General features: G+C 39.2%; 1 protein-coding gene across 4 annotated transcripts; it reads left to right on the top strand.

Moving 5' to 3' along the window:
- The first annotated feature begins 833 nt into the window (after window positions 1–833).
- On the top strand, window positions 834–17218 carry sufu (suppressor of fused homolog (Drosophila)). Of its 4 annotated transcripts, none has more exons than XM_047352074.1 (12): window positions 834–971; window positions 6443–6577; window positions 7226–7362; window positions 8103–8245; window positions 8647–8732; window positions 10401–10473; window positions 12059–12215; window positions 12331–12433; window positions 12800–12934; window positions 15624–15762; window positions 15844–15912; window positions 15993–17218. In XM_047352074.1, the coding sequence occupies exons 2-12, from the start codon at window positions 6477–6479 to the stop codon at window positions 16080–16082; spliced, it is 1233 nt and encodes a 410-aa protein (XP_047208030.1). In that variant the 5' UTR covers window positions 834–971; window positions 6443–6476; the 3' UTR covers window positions 16083–17218. The 4 variants fall into 4 exon arrangements, with proteins under 4 accessions (XP_047208030.1, XP_047208029.1, XP_047208027.1 ...); XM_047352073.1 differs by lacking the exon at window positions 834–971 and adding an exon at window positions 5746–6088 and having other exon boundaries at window positions 12062–12215; XM_047352071.1 differs by lacking the exon at window positions 834–971 and adding an exon at window positions 5746–6088.
- The last annotated feature ends 2479 nt before the right edge of the window (window positions 17219–19697 follow it).

Raw genomic sequence — 19697 nt, 5'->3', positions numbered from 1 at the left:
GGGATTTTTCTGAGGAAGAGCGCATCAAGTCCAGACTCGTTGATATTACTTGAGGTAGGCAGGTGAAGAGGATGAGGAAATCAGAGGGATTTTTTTCCACTGCTCTCTAAACAATACGACTCTATGAAGAAGCTGTCATATCTCCGTCATGTTTGACTTTCTATGAACAGCAAACAAAGTTACATAAGGCTATATTTTAATAGGGTTGGGTAGAAATCCACATGGGTATGTACATTCTTACATTCATCCTTGCATTGTTAATAAAGTATCTTTTGGAAACATTATGTCAGCAGGTCTAACATGACTGAACTGTTGAACACCCACGAGTTTATGAGCAGATTTTCCAGTTCCCTATTGTGTACATTGCAGCATTAAAAACATCGTTCAACTCAGACATTACACAGGGTCCTCCTTACACAGTTTCTGTTTGCAGAAACTGGCCAACAAACTTCCAGTGCGTCCGCTTCGTCATTGTCTCTCATCTCGACAGCTGTTCTGTGGCCTAGGGGGAAATTCCTGGTACCTCGAGTAGACAGCTTTCCCCCTGCTTACTTTATGGGAACAGGGGGCAGGGCAAGTCAGATGGTTTTCCTCAGAAACTATTATGTGTTGATTCATTGTGAGGGGGCGTGCTCTTCACACCCACTGCTTCCTTCTTACTGGGAAGTGACTGTCAGGCTTACCGTACGGAGGAGTGTATGAAAAACAGAAAGGAGGGAGGTTTGATGGGTGAAGTGGAAAGGTGCTATTTAAGCACATTTGCTGCGAATGTCAGGCACTGTGCCTCATTCTTCCCTGGGAGTTGGAGTTCATGGCAGAGACAGGTGAATCTTTGAAGGGATGTATGTGGGGGAAAAAAAGTTTCAAGGTTTCAACAAGGGCTGCTGAACTGTGTTTAAACTTGAAAAATCTTGGCTTTAATGAGGAGGTTCGTGTCTGATACAGCCAGGATCTGGACAAATATTCTTCAGGTATGTGGTAAAACATTTACCATGTTTTACATTTTTGAAGTGGATAGTGGTGTAAAGTTTCTAAAACCGAAACCAACTGCTACAGTTTTTGAACGGCATCAGGAACTATAACTGAGTAATTCCTGTTTAATTCTTAGTGAATTGATGTCTCTTGTTGAATGGCAGGCTCGCAGAACCTGTTGTTTCCCTGTTTACCTGCCAAAAAGGTTTGACTCCCAAAAGTGCTCAGGTGTGGTCTTTCTTAAAAAGCTTTCTGTACTCCACTGTACTCTGACAGAGCACAGGCTTTAATGCATAACCTAACATCAGTGAGGTAACATTGAAATAGTTTATCTCAACCGTCTCTATTAATCGTAACTCCAGGCCTTGGATGAGGTGTTTTACAGCTGAGCTTAGATGGGAATCTGTACCACAGAGCAGCCCAGTTAATATCAAACTTATTTGCTCATACTGTGTGTGTCTCTAAAGCACACTGACAAAATGCAGTTCCTTTCCTGGCAGCATAACTGATGAGTCATTTCATATCTTGACCAGAGCGCTGATGAGGGTCAGTTAGTACTTTCATCAACCCGGTGAACAAACTTTCGTTTTAGTGGAGCTTCCAGGAACACTTGAGTTTAGCAGAAGCTTGGGGCGTCCAAACTCCAGTATGAAATCCTTTCAATCATATTGTCACCTATATTTTTTATTAACACTTCAATTTTTACGCCTCACAGTGGTAAACGATCTCCTAGTCTGATGTTTTAAACTATAGCATGTTTATAATTGCTAAATATACTCCATGAACAGAGATTATCAGCTAGGGGAATCTAAGTGTAATTACCACAGTAATGGCCTCTTGCTCAATCTTACCATGGAAGAAGCTGAGCTGATGTTATCACTTCATTCTCACCCTCCTGTTCTTGAGGAGTGGGGATGGGCACCATGTCATTCTGCTCCCCAAGTAACAAGCAGTTCATTTGGACTCCATTCTTGCTTCACTTACTAGTTGTGTTGTGGTTATATGTACTCTGTAATGCTTTGCCCTCCATGACTTATAAAATGGTGATCTAAATGCACTGATACTGAGATGTGAGTTTCTTCAGACAGGTTTGCCGCTCGAGGACCGAGTTGCTCCTGAGGGCCACATGATGATAAGTGCTCTGCTGTGAGAACTGAATTCCATAGATGGTTGCATGTGAAGGTGTCATCTATGGGCTCAGTTCTTTTGGCTTGGTACTGCTTTGTCGAGCACATCGTACAAAGTCAGACAGCAGCCCTTGTGATCATTTAAATGCAATAAGACTGTATAAGTGTTGAATTCAGGTTATTTTTTATCAATTTGGATGTTTAAATGAAGTTTTTTTAAATGCTGAGTCACTTCCTTAAGGTATGTACAACGAGCAGTTAGTCAGTCAGTCAGCCATTTTCTACCGCTTCTTCCATAGTGGGTCGCGGGGGAGAAGGTGCCTATCTCCAGGAGTCTATGGGTGAGAGGCAGGGTACACCCTGAACAGGTCGCAGGGCATGAGCAGTTAGTATAACTGAATAAATTATTGTAAATCCTTCTTGTTTTTTGTTGAATTTAATAAAAGCGTGTGCCCTTCATGGTTTGTAATGTTTTTTATTTTTATTGGGTCATGCTCTGCAACGTATTGCCTGATGCACGCTGCCCTTGCTTTTTCCCCAGTATTTGGAACTGAATTCTGTAACAACTATGATCGTAATTAGCGACAAAGGGTAAAATCCTGCATGTGAGCAGACATTACAAGTCTGATCTGTGTTTTACAAAGTTAACAAGGTTTGTACAGGACTTTGGAAATGAAATGAGTTATGAAGCCTTCATAAATTGTATCTTTCTTGCCAGCTCTGTTTTTGTGGATGAAACAATATCCCCAAAAACAGCTTGAAAACAAAAGCAATAAGGAAAATTATGTAGTTTCTATGAAGCTGTAAAAATATCTGTTTTTAATTTGTAACCAAATACAATGAAGACTGAAACTGCAAATATCAATGTTATCCTCATAATATCCTCCTGACTCGAATCATCAGGAGTGCCACATCATAAGATCAAAGCTGAAACTTTCAGACTGAAACAATTTAATTGTAGTTTGATCCTATTATTCCCTTTAGCCCACACAGAAACAAGGTCTGCTCTTACGAAATGAGTAGTCTCAACAGTTTCAGCTGTCGCCATATACTACAGAGTACTTCTCTCAGGTCGTTTGAACTAAATAAATCGTGACCTTTTTTATTTAACCATGTGTACATCACTGTAAACCTAGAAAAGCACCTGCCAAAGTGATCAGAGTTCAAACAAAACACAGTTTATTTCACACAGACCGAGCTACACCACAGGAGGACGTCAGCCATGGGGGTTGTACAGAGCAGATGTGGTTTCTCTTGTACCCCTGTATGAATAATCATCGCATAATGGAAACACACCAAGTTCATCACAACCTGTAAAGGATTCATCTAATTAATCAAATATTTAAGTTTAATTTTAGCAATACCATAGCGAATTATACGGCAGCAACTGAACTCATTTTTATTGGTACAGCACTTTTGACACAAAATCCAACCCAAGTTTGATTGAAATTATTGTGAGATGAAAAAGAAATTCTATAAAACATGTACACCATAATTATCTTTCATGTTGATAATCCTATGCCTGTGTAACTTGACATTTTTTTAAATAAAATATTTAGGAAAAAAAACTATTGCCCAATTGTATTTTCTCATTCTGAATAAAATGAGCCCTTGTATGAATGTAAACATAGAAGTTCAATTCAATTCAATCCAATTTTATTTGTGTAGTACCAATTCACAACACATGTCTCAAGTCACTTTACAAAGTCCATTCAGTCAAATCATACAGATTTAATGTCAGGTACATACATTCTAATTAATCCTAACCATCCATCAGTGCAGTTGGATTCAGTTTATTATTCAAATTGGTTAAAAGGTTTTTTATCTAAGGAAACCCAGCAGATTGTTTTGAGTCAGTGACTTGCAGCATTCACTCCTCCTGGATGTGCATGTTGCAACAGTGGACAGTCACTTGCATTGACTTTGCAGCAATTCCTCATACTGAGCATGCATGTAGCGACAGGTAGAAACCTCCAGCAGAACCAGGCTCAGTCTTAGCGGCCATCTGCCATGACCGACTGAGGGTTTTAGAGATCAGTGCAGAGACACAAAAAGAACACAGAAGCACTGATCCAGTAGTACTCTCAATAAGAAAGAAAACTGAAACATTAATGGTTATAGCTCCTTTAGAGGCTTCATCTAGGAGAGAAAAAACAGCTAAGCAGATGAACTCTAAGCCAGTTTTCAAGTCTAGAGAATGAAAGAGAGCACATACAGTTAGTCACAGTAGAAGCTCGGCCAGTAGCTATGTCTAGGAGAGACAGGGTTAAACACTGAAAGAGAGAACCAATTGTATCATCTGTAGAAGGTGAGCATTAAGTTGTTGGCAGCAGCAGCTTGGCCGTTGTCAGGTGCTACAGCTAAACACAGAGCCAGGCCAGATTTAGCTTCTAGAAAGACAAAAAACAGAGAGAACATGGAGTTAGAAGCTGAAATAACAGCAAATAATACAAAGTTCATACATTTTTTATGTAGATGTGCACTCTCACAATAGATAGATCTGTCAGATATTCTAATCATTTTGGTTCTATTAACACTGAGAATATGACCCATATGTTTATTCAAGGTATCTATTTATTGTACATGTGTATGTTTAAGAATAATTACAAACAGCAATTTTATGTGGTGCCTCATATTCTGTGTGGTTTTCTAAAATGTGATTGCAGTTAGCTCTTTACTCATAAAGCATCTGCGGATGGTGAAGCATAAAGTAACATGCCAAACAAAGAGCGGTTTTGAGGTTCTCGATATTTCCTTTTTTATTTGAAAGTTCTGCTTCACAAAGTCACCTAAAAATAAACCATAGCAATTATGCCAGATTCATAATTTAATATTTTTTGATATATAATAATAATAATAAAAAATTATTCTAATAATTACATCACTAGTTACATCACTTAAAAGTTTGGGTATTTATACACACATGCATATTATATATATATATATATATACAAACATATATATATATATATATATATATATATATATAAATATATATAAAAGGTTATTTTCAAAAGGTAAAAATAACCTTTAAACAGGCAATGAACATACACTTCACTAAGCCCACGTTTCTGTACTAAAATGTTGTTTTTTGGTCTGACGTCATTTTCTAATCTTAAATGTATTTTTATTAGCTGTAAGCAGAAAAATTATCATGATTAACGGAAATAAAGTCTTGAAACGAAAAGAGGTCCATGTGTAATTAATCTATTTAATGTGCTTCACTTAGAGAATTGAGTTAATGAAATAATATTCTAACTTAATGAATATGACTGCGGCTAATGTATTTTCGGTCATATAATATCCATTAAAAACACGTTTAATTGGTTGTGACGTTGAAACTCCTGAAGTTTTCATTATTTTCATTATTAAGTTGGTATTTATAGCTATAACTATTTACTGTTATTATTCTGTTTTATGAAAGCTGTTGACATCAGCTCGGCCACCTCGGATAATTACACACAGTTTCCAGAGAAACTACATTTTCATTGCCCAACCGACTATCCCAGCTCTGATACTGGATACGCCCACTGACAGCGGATCAGTCAATCCTAATCACCCACTAATCCTATGCTCCTTGTTTATTGGTCAGCATGACCTGTCAATTGTATGACGTACACCTCATTGTCCAACCAATTGCTGAAGCTTTCTTTTTTTTTTGTAGAAGGAGCAACAAGAGTTTAGCAAAAGTGATCGGACTACAGGCTTGTACATCCTATTGTTTGTGGGATATTTATGGTGTAGTTCAGTCTACTTTTGTTCATCGGGGAGAACCGATACAAACTCCATACACTTTGGTTTTACTTTTATAGAACAACCCGGTTTGTTCGAGGCCGTAGTATGGATGAAATACGGCCTAACAGTGGTACGCAAGCCCACGGGCTGGTGCCGCTGTTTCCTCCGGGGCTACAGGCTATTTACGGGGAATGTCGGCGACTTTATCCCGATCAGGCCAACCCGCTGCAAGTGACTGCTATTGTTAAATATTGGTAGGTAACACGTTGTGCTGTAGCTGGTCTGATTTATATTTATAAATAGATACTCTAGCAAATACTTTGCATTAAAAGTTTGTTTATTTCAGGCTAAGAAATGGCCTTATGGTAGCTTAGCGCACAATGCTAACGTTAACAGTTAAGTTAATCAACAACCAGGGATACAATACAATGCGACACAAACCTGGTTCAAACACTACATATAAAAGCAGTAAGCAATATTTAAACCTAGTTATAGTTTCATATTGTGGCTTTACTGATTTTTGAGAGAAGAAACCCGCTTCTAGAGGAAGCTCAGCCCACTGACAAGAAAAAGAAAATCTTACATGGTCAGTGGTTTTCCTTTTCCAGGCTTGGTGGACCAGACCCACTAGACTACATCAGCATGTACAGGAACATGGGCTGTCCAGCTCAGGACGTGCAGGAACACTGGCACTATGTAAGCTTTGGACTCAGTGACCTGTATGGAGATAACCGGGTTCATGAGTAAGTGAATGTATCTGTGCAGTTTTTACTAAATCCGTCCAGTTGATCTACATTGATTTATAGAATTGATTTCCTAATGTGGGCTGCACGGTGGCGCAGTTGGTAGCACTGTTGCCTTGCAGCAAGAAGGTCCTGGGTTCGATTCCCGGCCAGGGGTCTTTCTGCATGAAGTTTGCATGTTCTCCTCGTGCATGCGTGGGTTCTCACCGGGTACTCCAGCTTCCTCCCACAGTCCGAAGACATGCCTGTTAGGTTAATTGGTCTCTCTAAATTGCCCTTAGGTGTATGAATGAGTGTGTGCCTGGTTGTTTGTGTGTGTTGCCCTGCGATGGACTGGCGACCTGTCCAGGGTGAACCCCGCCTCTCGCCTGTAGACTGCTGGAGATAGGCACCAGCTTCCCCGCGACCCACTATGGAATAAGCGGTAGAAAATGACTGACTGACTGATTTCCTAATGTATTTTATGTGGAGAAAAAGGGAATTTAAACAGAACCTTGTAAATCCTATCCAGAGGTTAATACTAAACTTAATGAACCTCAACAGTTATTGTTGATTTTGACATGCATTGTGACTTTAATCCCTGTGCACCTACGATTAAGCAAACGTACAGTTACTCTTGGTTTTCTTTGCCCATTTTTTTTTTTTTAGATTTACAGGGGTGGATGGACCCAGCGGATTTGGGTTTGAGCTCACCTTCAGGCTCAAGAGAGAGGAGGGAGAGACAGCACCTCCAACCTGGCCAGCAGAACTCATGCAAGGCTTGGCTCGCTATGTCTTTCAGTCAGGTAAGATTATAAAGAAATGAGCTTAAAAAATGGCTCTAATTTAAAAATAATTTATATATATATAATTAAATTAATATATAATTAAAGCAGCTTGTTTTGCAGTTTTAGCATAACTGAAGATGTTTGCAGGACGTTTCTTTGCCTCTTATCAGTAATTAGTCCAATTTAATTTTTAATTTTTATTTTAAAACCGCCACTGAACCATCACCATGCTTTTTTTTCCATCTATTTTTGACATTGATGTATTTTAATTTATTTACAGTATGTTGTTAAACCAGTACATTTCAATATTTCTGAATGGAAGAGTGTGCTGTAGCCTTCAGTTTTCGTTTAGTACAAATTTGGGTGTGATCAAGCATCTCTCATTGCCAGGAAGTTTTGTTTCCTGTGTGTCTCACCATTTGCTTTCTTTAGGAGTCAGTTTGCTTGTGGATGGGCTTTTTAGTTAAATGCATGCGTGTTAGCCTTCTTCTTCCTTGGTTTCCTTTTCACCCTACACAGGGTGTTTATTACCTTCACAGTAAATAGATTCAGCCAGATGGAAATTCATTTTAATGCATCTCATCCCACATCTCAACCCCTTTTTTCACTTTTTTGATACTTTGTCTCATTTTTTTCTGTTATTTTTGCTCTTTTGCTGCACCTTTTATAAAGTTAATCATATTTATGAGCGTAACTTTTATTTTGTGAAACACACGTGCTGTCCCCCCCCCCCCCCCCCGTCCCATTTTTTTCTGCAGAAAACACATTTTGTAGCGGTGACCACGTGTCATGGCACAGTCCACTGGACAACAGTGAGTCTCGCATTCAGCACATGTTGCTTACTGAAGACCCACAGATGCACCCAATCCAGACACCGTTTGGTACTCTGAGCTTTCTCCAGGTGAGTTTAAAACGTCATATGAATAAATTACGTCATTATATGTACAGTGTTAATATTGACAAGGGGCTGGAAAGTAGGAATTAAATACGATTTGGGTAAATTGCTTTCAGTGCTTTTAAACAGCTGCCGTTCCCTTTATCCAACAGAGGAACAACAGAGCTTAGTTTGAGAAGCAAAAGATTCCCAAATCCAGACAAAGTTGAGTTTCAGCAGATTAAACCTCTAACTTTAATAACACAAAAAGTATTTAAAAAAAAAAAAAGCTAAATTGTGTTTTGACATGATATTTGCAGTGTAGACGCAGTATGGCTATAAACAGATCAGTATCAGCACTATAAACACACATTTTTCATGCTCGAGGAGTTCCTGCAACACTTTCTGAAGCTTTGCACTCTCTGTAGATTGTGGGCGTGTGTGCAGAAGAGCTGCAGGCGGCCCAGCAGTGGAACGGACAGGGCATCCTGGAGCTGATGCGTGGAATCAGAATGTGAGTAAAACTCTGTTCCAGAAAAAATAAATCTTCTGCATTTGAGGATTTATGGCACAGTTTTTTTATCTGGTTCAGAGGATCTGATGCAGTTTGCAGTTGTTTACCTTAAATTAGACCAGATTATTGAAAAAATTAATAACTAACAGATTCCAATGTTTGTGATGCATCAACATTTTAAGTTTCTCAACATAAGACTTCTCTGAATTATAATTATTTTTGAAGCCAACGTTTAAAATAATTAACATATTCAGAAGGTTTAACTTTGTGAAATCTTTTCAGTGGTCTTAAAATGAGGGTCTTGGTGAACAGTTTTAAGTTTTTGAGATGTTTCTCAGCTTTTAAAATGCCATAAATGATATCCGCTCAATAAGCCATAACCTGGTCTGTTTGCATGATAATTTGTCTTATCATGGAATTGCAAAAGCACTCTGTCTAGCTGTTGAAAGAAGATTGAAGGTGGACATTTGGCAGCAGATATTTAAGTCTTGTTGGGTGGAGTGTTTCTGGACTCGACCTGCTTCCTGCAGATTACATGCGACCTCAGTAAATTGGAATATCTCGGAGTTCTGCAGACACGCTTAATGGAAATCTGGACTCCTTGTTGAGCTTTTCCTAAGCGGCGTTTTGGACATTGGTTGTTGGGGTGATTGGTCTGCAAAAATGTTTACACTGGAGGCTTTGAAAGTAATATGAAAATATAGGATGCAGATTCTATCCTGCAGAATTTAGGAAATGTTCCCTAAGAGTTCCCAGAAGAGCATAATCCCATGAAAACATAAAATCAACCTGACTGCAGCTGGACTTGATCTTGGTATGCCTAAATAAATCCCTTTTGTTGCTGTTTTAGGTTCCAATCATAATACATTTGACCTTTTTAAATATTTAATCTGATCTTAAACATTTACGCTGAGAGGTCAGAGGTGCTCAGGTGAACCCGATGATGATGGGAGCAACCGTGTGGGCGTTAATTTGTCTCATGGCCGTTCAGAAGAATCTGACACATGATTATGGCAGATAAATTGAGGGTAATAACAGTTTAAAATAACTATGGTGTTGCTAATGAGTTAAACAATGATCTAAAGCTTTGTCCATGTTGTGACTCGTAACTAAAAAGGTTGAAATGAAGAGATGTTCTTTCAGTAAAGTGGGTGTTGGTTAGTCAAAACGAAGCAGAGTCTTGGTGATGAACCTTTTGAAGATAATCTGGTGGGGGTGCAGAGGTAGAGCACGCGACCCAAATACGGAGGCCTCAGTCCTAGACGCAGCCGTCCGGGATTGGACTCCTGACCACGGAGGGTGGTCTTCTCCCTCTACTGTCTCCTGTCTGCCTACTTTGGAAAAATCATAAAAATAAAGGCTACTAGTGCCACTAAAAAATCTTTTAAAAATCATCTGGCTTTGCAGAAATGTAATTGAACAGCTGTACAAATTTACAGTTCTGAGTAAAACATAGTTGTTTTTTTTTAGGTTTTCTTTTATTGAAAATAATGCTTTGCTTGCCTGCTGTTTTGGTAGCAGCGGTTAAACTACTTTAGCTTGGAAAACAATCTATATCATTTACAACTTGAGTCTGTTGTGAGCTTGGAGGGCAAACTTTGGTTATTTGTTGACTTATAAGGTTTTGTGTTTTAACTTAAAACTAATGTTGCTTTGTTTGGTCTGCAGAGCTGGTGGCCCCTGGCTTATCACTGATATGAGGAGAGGGGAGACCATTTTTGAAATTGATCCACACCTACAAGTAAGCTTTCCTTAAATTCTGCACACAGGCAGTTGCTCCTGAATTATAGCTTCTAGTAGATGGTTAAAAGAAGCTGAGCGCAAAATGATTGCGAGTAGATTAAGAAATTAAGGATATGTACAGGCTTGTCTTGATAAATATCAAAAATTGAGCTTATTTCAGTCATTAAATTCCAAAAGTGAAAGTCATACATTCATTACACATAGAGGGATATACGTAAGTCACCAGGAAGTTGCATTTATTTCCGTTAATCTTTAGGATGGAAGCTTATAGCTATTTTGAAAAAACACTTAAAAAACAATAAAAATATTTAATTAAGAAAACTTCCACAATCATGGTACAGACTGCTGACTCGACAGTTGTCCAGCAATCAGTCACTGACACCCACCATAAGGAGGGTAAGTTGCATAATCTCTTTGTTAAGGAAGCTGCCTCTTCAGTGCTGTATGCAAGCATATTATTGGAAAATTAAGTGGAAGGAAAAGTGGTAGTGAAAGGTGCCTAAGCAATAGGGACAACTGCAGCCTTGAGAGGATTGTGAAGCAAAGTCCTCAGAGGAGTTTGGCGGAGATTTACAAGGCATGTACTCGGAGCTTCAAGAGCCACCACACCAGGTTTAAATAGGGCATGAGATAAAGCTAACGCATTTCATGTGTGTAAGCCACTCCTCAAATAGAGACTTCAGAAGCATCTTTCCTTGGTTAAGGAGAAAAAGAACCGAACTGCTCCTCAGTGTCCTAGGTCCCCTTTTCAGATAAAGTTTGTATTTCATTTGGTAATTAAGGACCCAGAGTCTGGAGGCATGGATAATCCAGGTTGCTCTTAGTCCACTGTGAACTTTCCACAGTTAGTGGAAATTTGGGTCGCCATGTCAGTGTACCCCCAACACTTAAAGGAGACATAGTTTTGATGTGTTTCTGCTTCAATCACTTTCTACGTATTCAACAGCTTTCCTATAAAAACATTATCATTATTGTTACTAATGATAATCCCTTATTTATTCTTCATGTATGTTTATCTGTGTATTTATATCTATCTTTCTTTCAGCACCTTTCTACTCTTATCTGCCTGTTTCTGTCCACCTCTCTACCTTAATCAGTTGTATATGTATTTACATTCCTACTTACCAGATCAGTCTTGTACAGCTGGGGGGAATATTTCCCCTCTGACCGCCAAGCCAGTTGGACATGCAGTAGGAGAGTTATGGCTGCTACTCGCAGGAGAGCGAGTGCTGCTGTCCTCACAACTCTGGGGGTGTTTTTAAAAACGAGGATATTTTAGCTTGTTTTGCAGGTGGTTGCAACATCGTTTCTGGCGCGCTCTGTGTCTGCTGGTCGGAGAGTATGTTCATCTGTGCATACGCACGTGTGTGCCTGCACATTGGGGCGGGACTCCACCCGAGTGACACAGCTTGAAATATACCAATCTGTGTGCAATGAACCCACATAATGAGTCCTACTTTCACTGAATTGAATGAATGGAACAATTTGATATTGTTATTGAGATGCGGCTCTAAAAGTTCAGCCCTGTATGGGTTTTGTCCGAGCTAGTGTTGATGATTGCGTATGTCTGTTGCACATCCAAGCAGGAGAGAGTGGATCAGGGTATTGAAACCGAGGGCTCTAACCTAAGCGGAGTCAGCGCCAAGTGTGTGTGGGATGATCTGAGCCGACCCCCAGACGATGAGGAGGACAGCCGATCTATCTGCATCGGATCACAGCCTCGCAGGCTCTCAAACAAGGGTACGGCATCTCCTAAATACTACAGGAGTAAATCTACTGAGCAAATGTAAAATATTTTATTTTATTTTATATTAGTTCATAGCTTCTATTTTCTTGGTACATTGTTATTAAACAGACACAGAACAGATCAGAGAGACCCTGAGGAAAGGGCTGGAGTTTAACAGCAAGACGGCCTTACCACCCATCAGCGGCCAGAAACAGAACCACGACAGAGCTCAGTGAGTTTTCCTCCCACACATGAGCACACTAATACGGGCTCTGTTCAGCTCAACGGTTACAGAGAGAAACCTCCTTCATGTGCGGTGACTCAGAGCCCTGCTGACATCTGAGCTGATACCACCATTGTTTCCAAGATACCAGCATATCACGTTGGTTTGTCACTATTCGTTTCCTCCTCTCTGTAGAATTAGGTTTCTCCTGCAGAGGGTTGCATGACAGGAGTTGGGAAACAATCCGTCTATGTTCCTGTGTGCTGACAAAGCCCTGCCGCCTACTACACTACATTTTTTACACAGTTTCATCAGAAATTTTGGCTCTTAAAGGATCCTCGCTCACATTTCCTCTTCTTTCTTTTTTTTTTTTAGAAGTCGAAAGGACAGTTTGGACAGTGAAAGTTCAGCAGCCATCGTTCCTCATGAGTTGGTTCGAACTCGCCAGCTAGAGAGTGTCCATCTGAAATTCAACCAGGAGTCCGGCACGCTGCTGCCCCTCTGTCTGCGGTACTGCCAGTACACGACGACTCAAACACACAATTCACTGATTTTATAACATATAAATAAATGGATCTAAGATACTGGAATGGGTGTGGCACAACGATATAGCAATACTGTGGTCAAATCAGATATCGTCAGCTTGTTAGAAATTAAGAAGAAACGTTATAAAGTCTGCACCCAACCCCCAGTGTTCCCACCATAACCCAGCCGCAGTAAAGAAGCTGAATACCAGTATAAGCTTTAAAAGAAATAAAGGTGCACATGTGCCTCCAGTTTGTTTTTGGCTAAAGTTTTTAAAAATCTTTTTATTTAATTTTTTTGTTGACTGTTCCCTGTGGATATGTTGGGAAACAAGTGTTCAGAGAGTCTTGTTTTCCCTGTGTTGGACTCTTTCTTAACACTACAGGAGAATTAAATTTACTCCTCAAATACTGTGTTGTTTCATAATTATGAGCAAAAAATGTAGAATTACAAGTTGCAATAATATCCCTGTATTTAATGAGGTATTTCTGTGTATTTGAAATAGTTCTACTTAGAGGTTATGACAAAAGAATATACTGTATATCTTCATATACAGTATAAGAAGAAGTAGATAACTGTCTCTGCATAGTTTTAGAGAAAATAACCAGTCTGAGTGGTGACAAGACAGAAGGAACCCTGTACCTTTTTAAAACGGCTTGTTAGAGGACCATTTTTGGGAAAACCAAGATTCCTTCTTTTTTCATGTCACAAATAAAGTTTCCACAAATCACAAACTTGAATTCTAAAGTATCTGTAATCATTTTCCAACAATCTTGTCCAAATCTGACCCGCCTCAGTGTTTTAGATTTGAAACCAGAGAATCATATGCAGTCTAGATTCCTTAAAAACTAGGAAGTAGCCCTTTAATATCGCTGCTCGAGAGGAAGCTGCAAAGCAGATAGCAACTTTAACATTGTGCAGTGTATTTTCCAGCTTTTGCACATATTTTAAATGCAAACAACCTTTAAAACGTGTTTAAACAGCTGCTCTTTCTGCTAAATATGTTACTAATAATTAATCCAAAGAGCTGGTGACTTCAGGTTTCAAAGTTTTAAGGCATTTTGAGGCGTATAATTAGTATAATGAGCTTTGGAAATGGATGTTAGCACATTCCTTTGGCTCCATACCAGCTGACTTACTGTGCTTTTAATGCACCACATGAAAATAAACTGTAGAAAAGAAATGTTTGAACTTTTGGGCAGCACAAAAAAGATGGCCGGCGTGTTTCATGCAGGACTAGGAACTAGTAGTTTTTAAATGTTTCAGAATTCTCAACTTTTACATAACTCAGTCGCCGTTGCTCATTATTGAACCTAAACTAGCTTCATTTAGACCTGTTAATAATAGGGTTATGGTTAAGAATCCTTAGAAGTTGAAATATATTCCTGAACAAAATCTTAGGAGCTCCTGCTGATCGGAAGTTTGTGACAACAGCTTAAAAAGTCCAAATCGGAGTGTAATTCCTGTCATTTTCTGTCAGGAATTCATGATACCCACCTGACTGCAAAGGTAAAAGGGCTTCCCGTCTTTGAGCCCAGCAGGATTGCTGAGCTGCACAAGCAACTTTCACAGTGTGACATCTTTGCAGAGTTTGGACCCAGTGAGACCAGTTATTTTAAATGTTTTAAAAGATTCTAAGGAACAAAGAAAGTCATGTCTTGGCTGTTCCAATGAGCAGCTGATGAATAGCCGGCCCATCTTTAAAAGTAGCTTTCAATAATTTGCAGACTGTTTTTTTTTTTGTCTCGTTTCTTTTTTTGCATTTTGAGGCACAACTAACAACCCGGTTCTGATTGAGCAGCACAAAATACTTATATATTGTGGAGTTCTGCTTAAAAAAAATTAGGTAAAAAAAAAGGCTACACTCTGGAAAAATGAGAATTTGACTCTTAACAGTGAAATGTTTGCAGTCTTGAGTCATCGCAGCTGCCCCCTCAGCTTTGTGACCGCACGTTTAACACCTGAAATCACACGTCAGCGCTCCTCTTCTGCTGACGTGATGCTGCTCTCCGATCTTCAGCATCTTGCTCTCCACATTCAGTGGTGACTCTACATTCAGGTTCAAACTGAGGACTATCGGAGGTTTTCTAGAACCTAATATCTCTAGTTGTTTCTCCCAGTTGAGTCTAAAAAAGCTCCTAAATTTAATCACCTCAATAAACTCAATTTTTTTGGCTTTAAAGGCCATAAATACATTAATATCTACCAGGCTTTGCATGAAATAACATTTGAGTTATGCCTTTAATTTGTGCTCTGGATGTTTGCTTTTCTAGTTGTTTTGGGAAACAAAAGCAAAACATTTATTTCTTCCATATGTTTTTCTTTAATAGGATTTGGCTTGAAATCAGATTTCAGAAGTAATGACTAAAACCCGTCATCAGTGACAGTTTATATACTGTCAAAAGGGGTTAAAGTTCAGTACTGGAGTCGGGTGTTTGGATCAGGGGAGAGAGGAAAATAATGTTGCTTGGGTAGCTTAAATATATAAAGACAATAATAAATTAACTTGCTTTTGGGATTTGTTGTTATTGTTGAAGATCTGAAATTTAAATAGTAATGATACTAAAAGGGTGAGTCGTCAAACCCTTCTGCTTGTCTGGGTTAGATGAAGACACCGTTCATGAAGCTACTGGATGTATAACTAAAGCATTCATACCTTTTTATTTGCGCGCAGGGGCAGGTTACTCCATGGGAGGCACTTCACTTATAAAAGCATCAACGGAGACACGGCTATCACGTTTGTGTCCATGGGGGTCGAAGGAGCTTTCGCTACTGAAGAGCATCCCTACGCAGCGCATGGCCCCTGGCTTCAGGTATGCACATACGCAGGCTGAGTTGTGTGCGCTGTGTTTATACTCGAAGCATTTATTCCGCGTTATCCTCTACCCACATAGATATTGCTGACTGAGGAATTTGTTGAGCAGATGCTGGGGGATTTACATGAGCTTGGCTCACAAGATGAGGTAAATAAAACCCCCTGCGCTTTAGGATTTACTTTGTTTCCGTACCTGCCTCACCTCCACCATCTTTTCCTTCCATTCAGGCAAAATTACCCAAGGAATACAGCTGGCCAGAGAAGAAGCTGAAGATTTCCATCCTGCCAGACTCTGTGTTTGACAATCCGTTGCAATGAGACAGAGAAAATAACATGCAAAGCATTTTTAAAAGGCGTCACCGTGAACAGCAGAGCTCCCGGAGCGTGCCAAGAATCGAGCAGTAAAAAGGGGGTACAGATATGTTATCCACAGAAGCCTGCTTCACTCCAATGGACAGTCCCCGGGGATTAGCTACACATATCTGACTGTTACTGTGTTCTCAGACCAGATCTGCTATTTACGATCTTTCTCTGAGGCTCCAATACCTTTTTTTAAGATTATCAACCCAGCTTCAAACCAGCTGGTTCAGATGGTTGTTCTGTGAGATCTTTGCTGTGAGGCAAACAGGATGCTTGTAATGCTCCAAATAAAACCCTAAAGCATACATCACCAATGCAGCAGAGCATGCGTTCTCGATCATCAGATACTGGGTCTGAAGCAACAACTGGGTTACACTACTATTTATTCCAGTGGCCTTAGAAAAGGGACTAAAAGTGACAAACCAGTTATCAGTGTTGTTTCCAGTTACTCCTTGTTTTTATAGTATTTACAAATGCTGGACATTTTTCTTTTATGTGTTTGTGTTCACACCAAAGTTTTTGACTGCCTGTACTGTCTGTGTCTCAGATCCTTCGAATCTCCCTGGCAAAGACTACCTTAGCAAAGCCGCAAGCTTTGGTTTCTCATGCTGCTGTTGTATCTGCCTTCACTTCCCTGTGCCAAGAACCTAACCTACACAGGGTGACGTTATAGCATTTATTTTTCTCATGCAACCAGGTGTGTTTTAAAAGTTGAAATGCATTTTTTATTTTTTAAGAAATGTAAAGTTTTCTGTCACATGATATGGGATCTTCTCAGTGCCTTGAGCTATTTTTCGTTTTGCATACAGCTCCTGATTGTTTAAAAGCACGTCTCTCTTAATAAAAACGCCTGGTTCAGCATTCCTCCTCAACACTAAATCATAAAATCCACATATCTTGGTGTCGTCTTACTGATAAGTAATCTTAAGCAACATACGATGGTGTATTTATGTGTGTCTTTTTTTATTCAGAATGAAATAAAAGTTTAGATGTGTAATTTTTTGTATTTTTATGAGTGAACTGGCTGGCTGTAATCCTAAGTGCATTAAAGAGTGTAGCCATTACACCAATAAATCAGGATCACTGATTGCAAAGTGTTGTGGACCTCGTTTCTTGTGAGTGGTTTGATGTGTATGAATAACAATCCTACATATGCAAAGGAAATTAAAAATACTTCAGCAAAAGTTTGTTGGGAGTAATTTAATTATGAGGGAAGATGTTGAGAATATTGAGTACAAATTAGTTTGCACTTTCTATAAAGCTCTGCTGTCTGAACTTGTACATTTAGTTTTAATTAGATTTTAGGTCCAGACTGACTGCAGGGGATTTCCAGACTTTAGGTGAAAAAAGAAACTTGTTTCTGTAAATGTTTGAATATTTTGGAGTTACTTTGATCTCATTTATGTCAATTTTTACTCTGTTTTAAAGAAAACTTAAAGACAGAAAAACTCCTACAACTCCTTGCAAAAGCTGATTTCAGACTTTGTCACAACCACTGATCTCAATGTATTTTATTAGGATTTCTTATGATGAAACAACACAAAGTATTGCATGATTATGGCGTGAAATTAAAATGGTCTTTAAAGTTGCTTTTTTTTACAGGGAACTTGGGAAAAAGAGTTGTCCATTTGTATTCAAGCTCCCTGATAATCCAAAATAAAAAAACTGGTGCAACCAACTGCCTTAAAAACTCATCTAACTAGTAAATAAGACACACCCTGTATGTACAGTATAAATCCAGCTGTTCTGTGAAGGCCTCAGAGGTTTGTTAGAGAACATTAGTGAATAAACAGAATCATGAAGACCAAGAAACACAGCAGGCAGGTCAGGGAGAACGTTGTGGAGAAATTTAAAGCAGGGTTAGATTTTAAAACAATATCCCAACCTCGAACATCTCATTGAACACTGTTGAATCCATTATCTTAAATTGAAAGAGTATGGCACGTCTGCAAGCCTGCCAAGGAAGAGCCGTCCACCTGAACCTACAGGCTGAGCAAGGAGAGCATTAATCGGAGAAGCAGCCAAGATTAGACAAAATTAAACTTTTTTTCCACACTGTGGCCATCACCCTGAACACAGCATCCACACATGGTGCTGTGGAAGGGCTTTTCTTCAACAGGGACAGGGACGCTGGTCAGAGTTGATGGGAAGATGGGTGGAGCTAAAAACAGAAACCTGGAAGAAAACCTGTTGGAGGCTGCAAGAGACTCAAGACTATGGCTGGAGGCTCCCCTTCCAGGAAGATAAAGGCTCTAAACATACACACAGAGCTACAATCGAACAGATTGGATCAATGCATATTTGTGTGAAAGAATGGCCCAGTCAAAGTCCAAACATAAATTCAACAAATAAAAAAAATAACATGCAATGTTTGTGCCCTATTTGTTTTCATATAAAATACAAAAAAGCTACCCATAAAGGGCTGCAGAAAAGTACTTGTGTCCTCACAGATTTCTGATGTTTTTGCTGGCAAACATGCCAAACATTGGACTTAAATGAAAACAAAAGGTTATCAGTCAGTCGCTGAACAAATTTCCTGTCTATCCAAGGCAGGTCACCCCCTGCGTAGTGCACAGAGTTAGCACTGTATAAGGATATTGTTGTACATTGAAGCGGTCTGATGAACCTGAAAGTAGCATTTGATTATCTCTAGTTCAAAGTCAAAAATATGTCGACTAGTCAAACCACAAATTGATTGTTCTCCACTGAACATATTGAAAATGTATTTTGTTTATATAAGTAATAATATCAGTGAATTAATTACAGGCAGGGCTAAATTTATTCACACCTCAGTCAGATTTAGGTTTTAAAATATTTTCATTTAACCAAGAAGTTTGTGTCTGAAAGACAGACCTCTCTAAAAAGATGATGAAACTATCTTAAAGTTGAATCAGTTAAGAAAAAACTTTTTTTTTTTTTACATTTGGATAAAAAGAGGCATATTAGTGAATTAAAATTATTGATACCCTACTCAGTAATCAGTGGAAAAATCTTTATTAGCATATAATTGCAGACCAGCTTTTTGCATGCGTCCGCTGGTATTGTAAAGATACATTTTTTGCGATGAGCTCCAAGCATTTAAACTGGATATCCCATCGCCCTAATCTTGAGCTCCCTCCACAGATAATCTACCACATTCAAGCTGTGACTCCAGCAAAGCAGCTCAAAAACGTCCCAGCGGAAAGAAACTACTTTAAACCGAAATCTAACAGGGGAATGAATCATTTTGGGCCTTATTGACAATCAAGCAAAATACGTTAAAAAACAGAGTTTGCTTTGGTGATTGTAAGTTTGGGGTGGTCAGAAGTAGATGGGGTGGTGCGGACTGCCCACGGCGATTTTCATGCAAGAACCGCTACTGGACCTAGGAACCTAACATTGTTCTAAGCCGTAAATGTATTTATGAACACTATAGTTTATTGTAAAAATGTGACTGGAACACGTTGACTACACAGAAAAGCCGTGTTTTCTCAGTGTTTTCCACATTTCCTCCCTGTTAACTGACCCTCACATGGGCCCCTGAGAGCCCCGGCCGTGCCCTCTCCTGGTTCGGATGTAAAGCATGTTCCCGGG

This window comes from Girardinichthys multiradiatus, chromosome 22 (genome assembly GCF_021462225.1).
Source record: "Girardinichthys multiradiatus isolate DD_20200921_A chromosome 22, DD_fGirMul_XY1, whole genome shotgun sequence".
NCBI classification, from domain to species: Eukaryota; Metazoa; Chordata; class Actinopteri; order Cyprinodontiformes; family Goodeidae; genus Girardinichthys; species Girardinichthys multiradiatus.
Note: the sequence above shows the minus strand (reverse complement) of the source record. Positions and strands in the feature narration are given on the sequence as shown.

Bases quoted from the DNA above. Each gene is read 5' to 3' on its own strand.
- sufu (XM_047352071.1), top strand. From the start codon at position 5,940: ATGGATGAAATACGGCCTAACAGTGGTACGCAAGCCCACGGGCTGGTG. The intron at 6,089-6,442 runs GTAGGTAACACG...TTCCTTTTCCAG, and splicing joins ACTGCTATTGTTAAATATTG to GCTTGGTGGACCAGACCCAC. The intron at 12,216-12,330 runs GTACGGCATCTC...GTTATTAAACAG, and splicing joins TCGCAGGCTCTCAAACAAGG to ACACAGAACAGATCAGAGAG.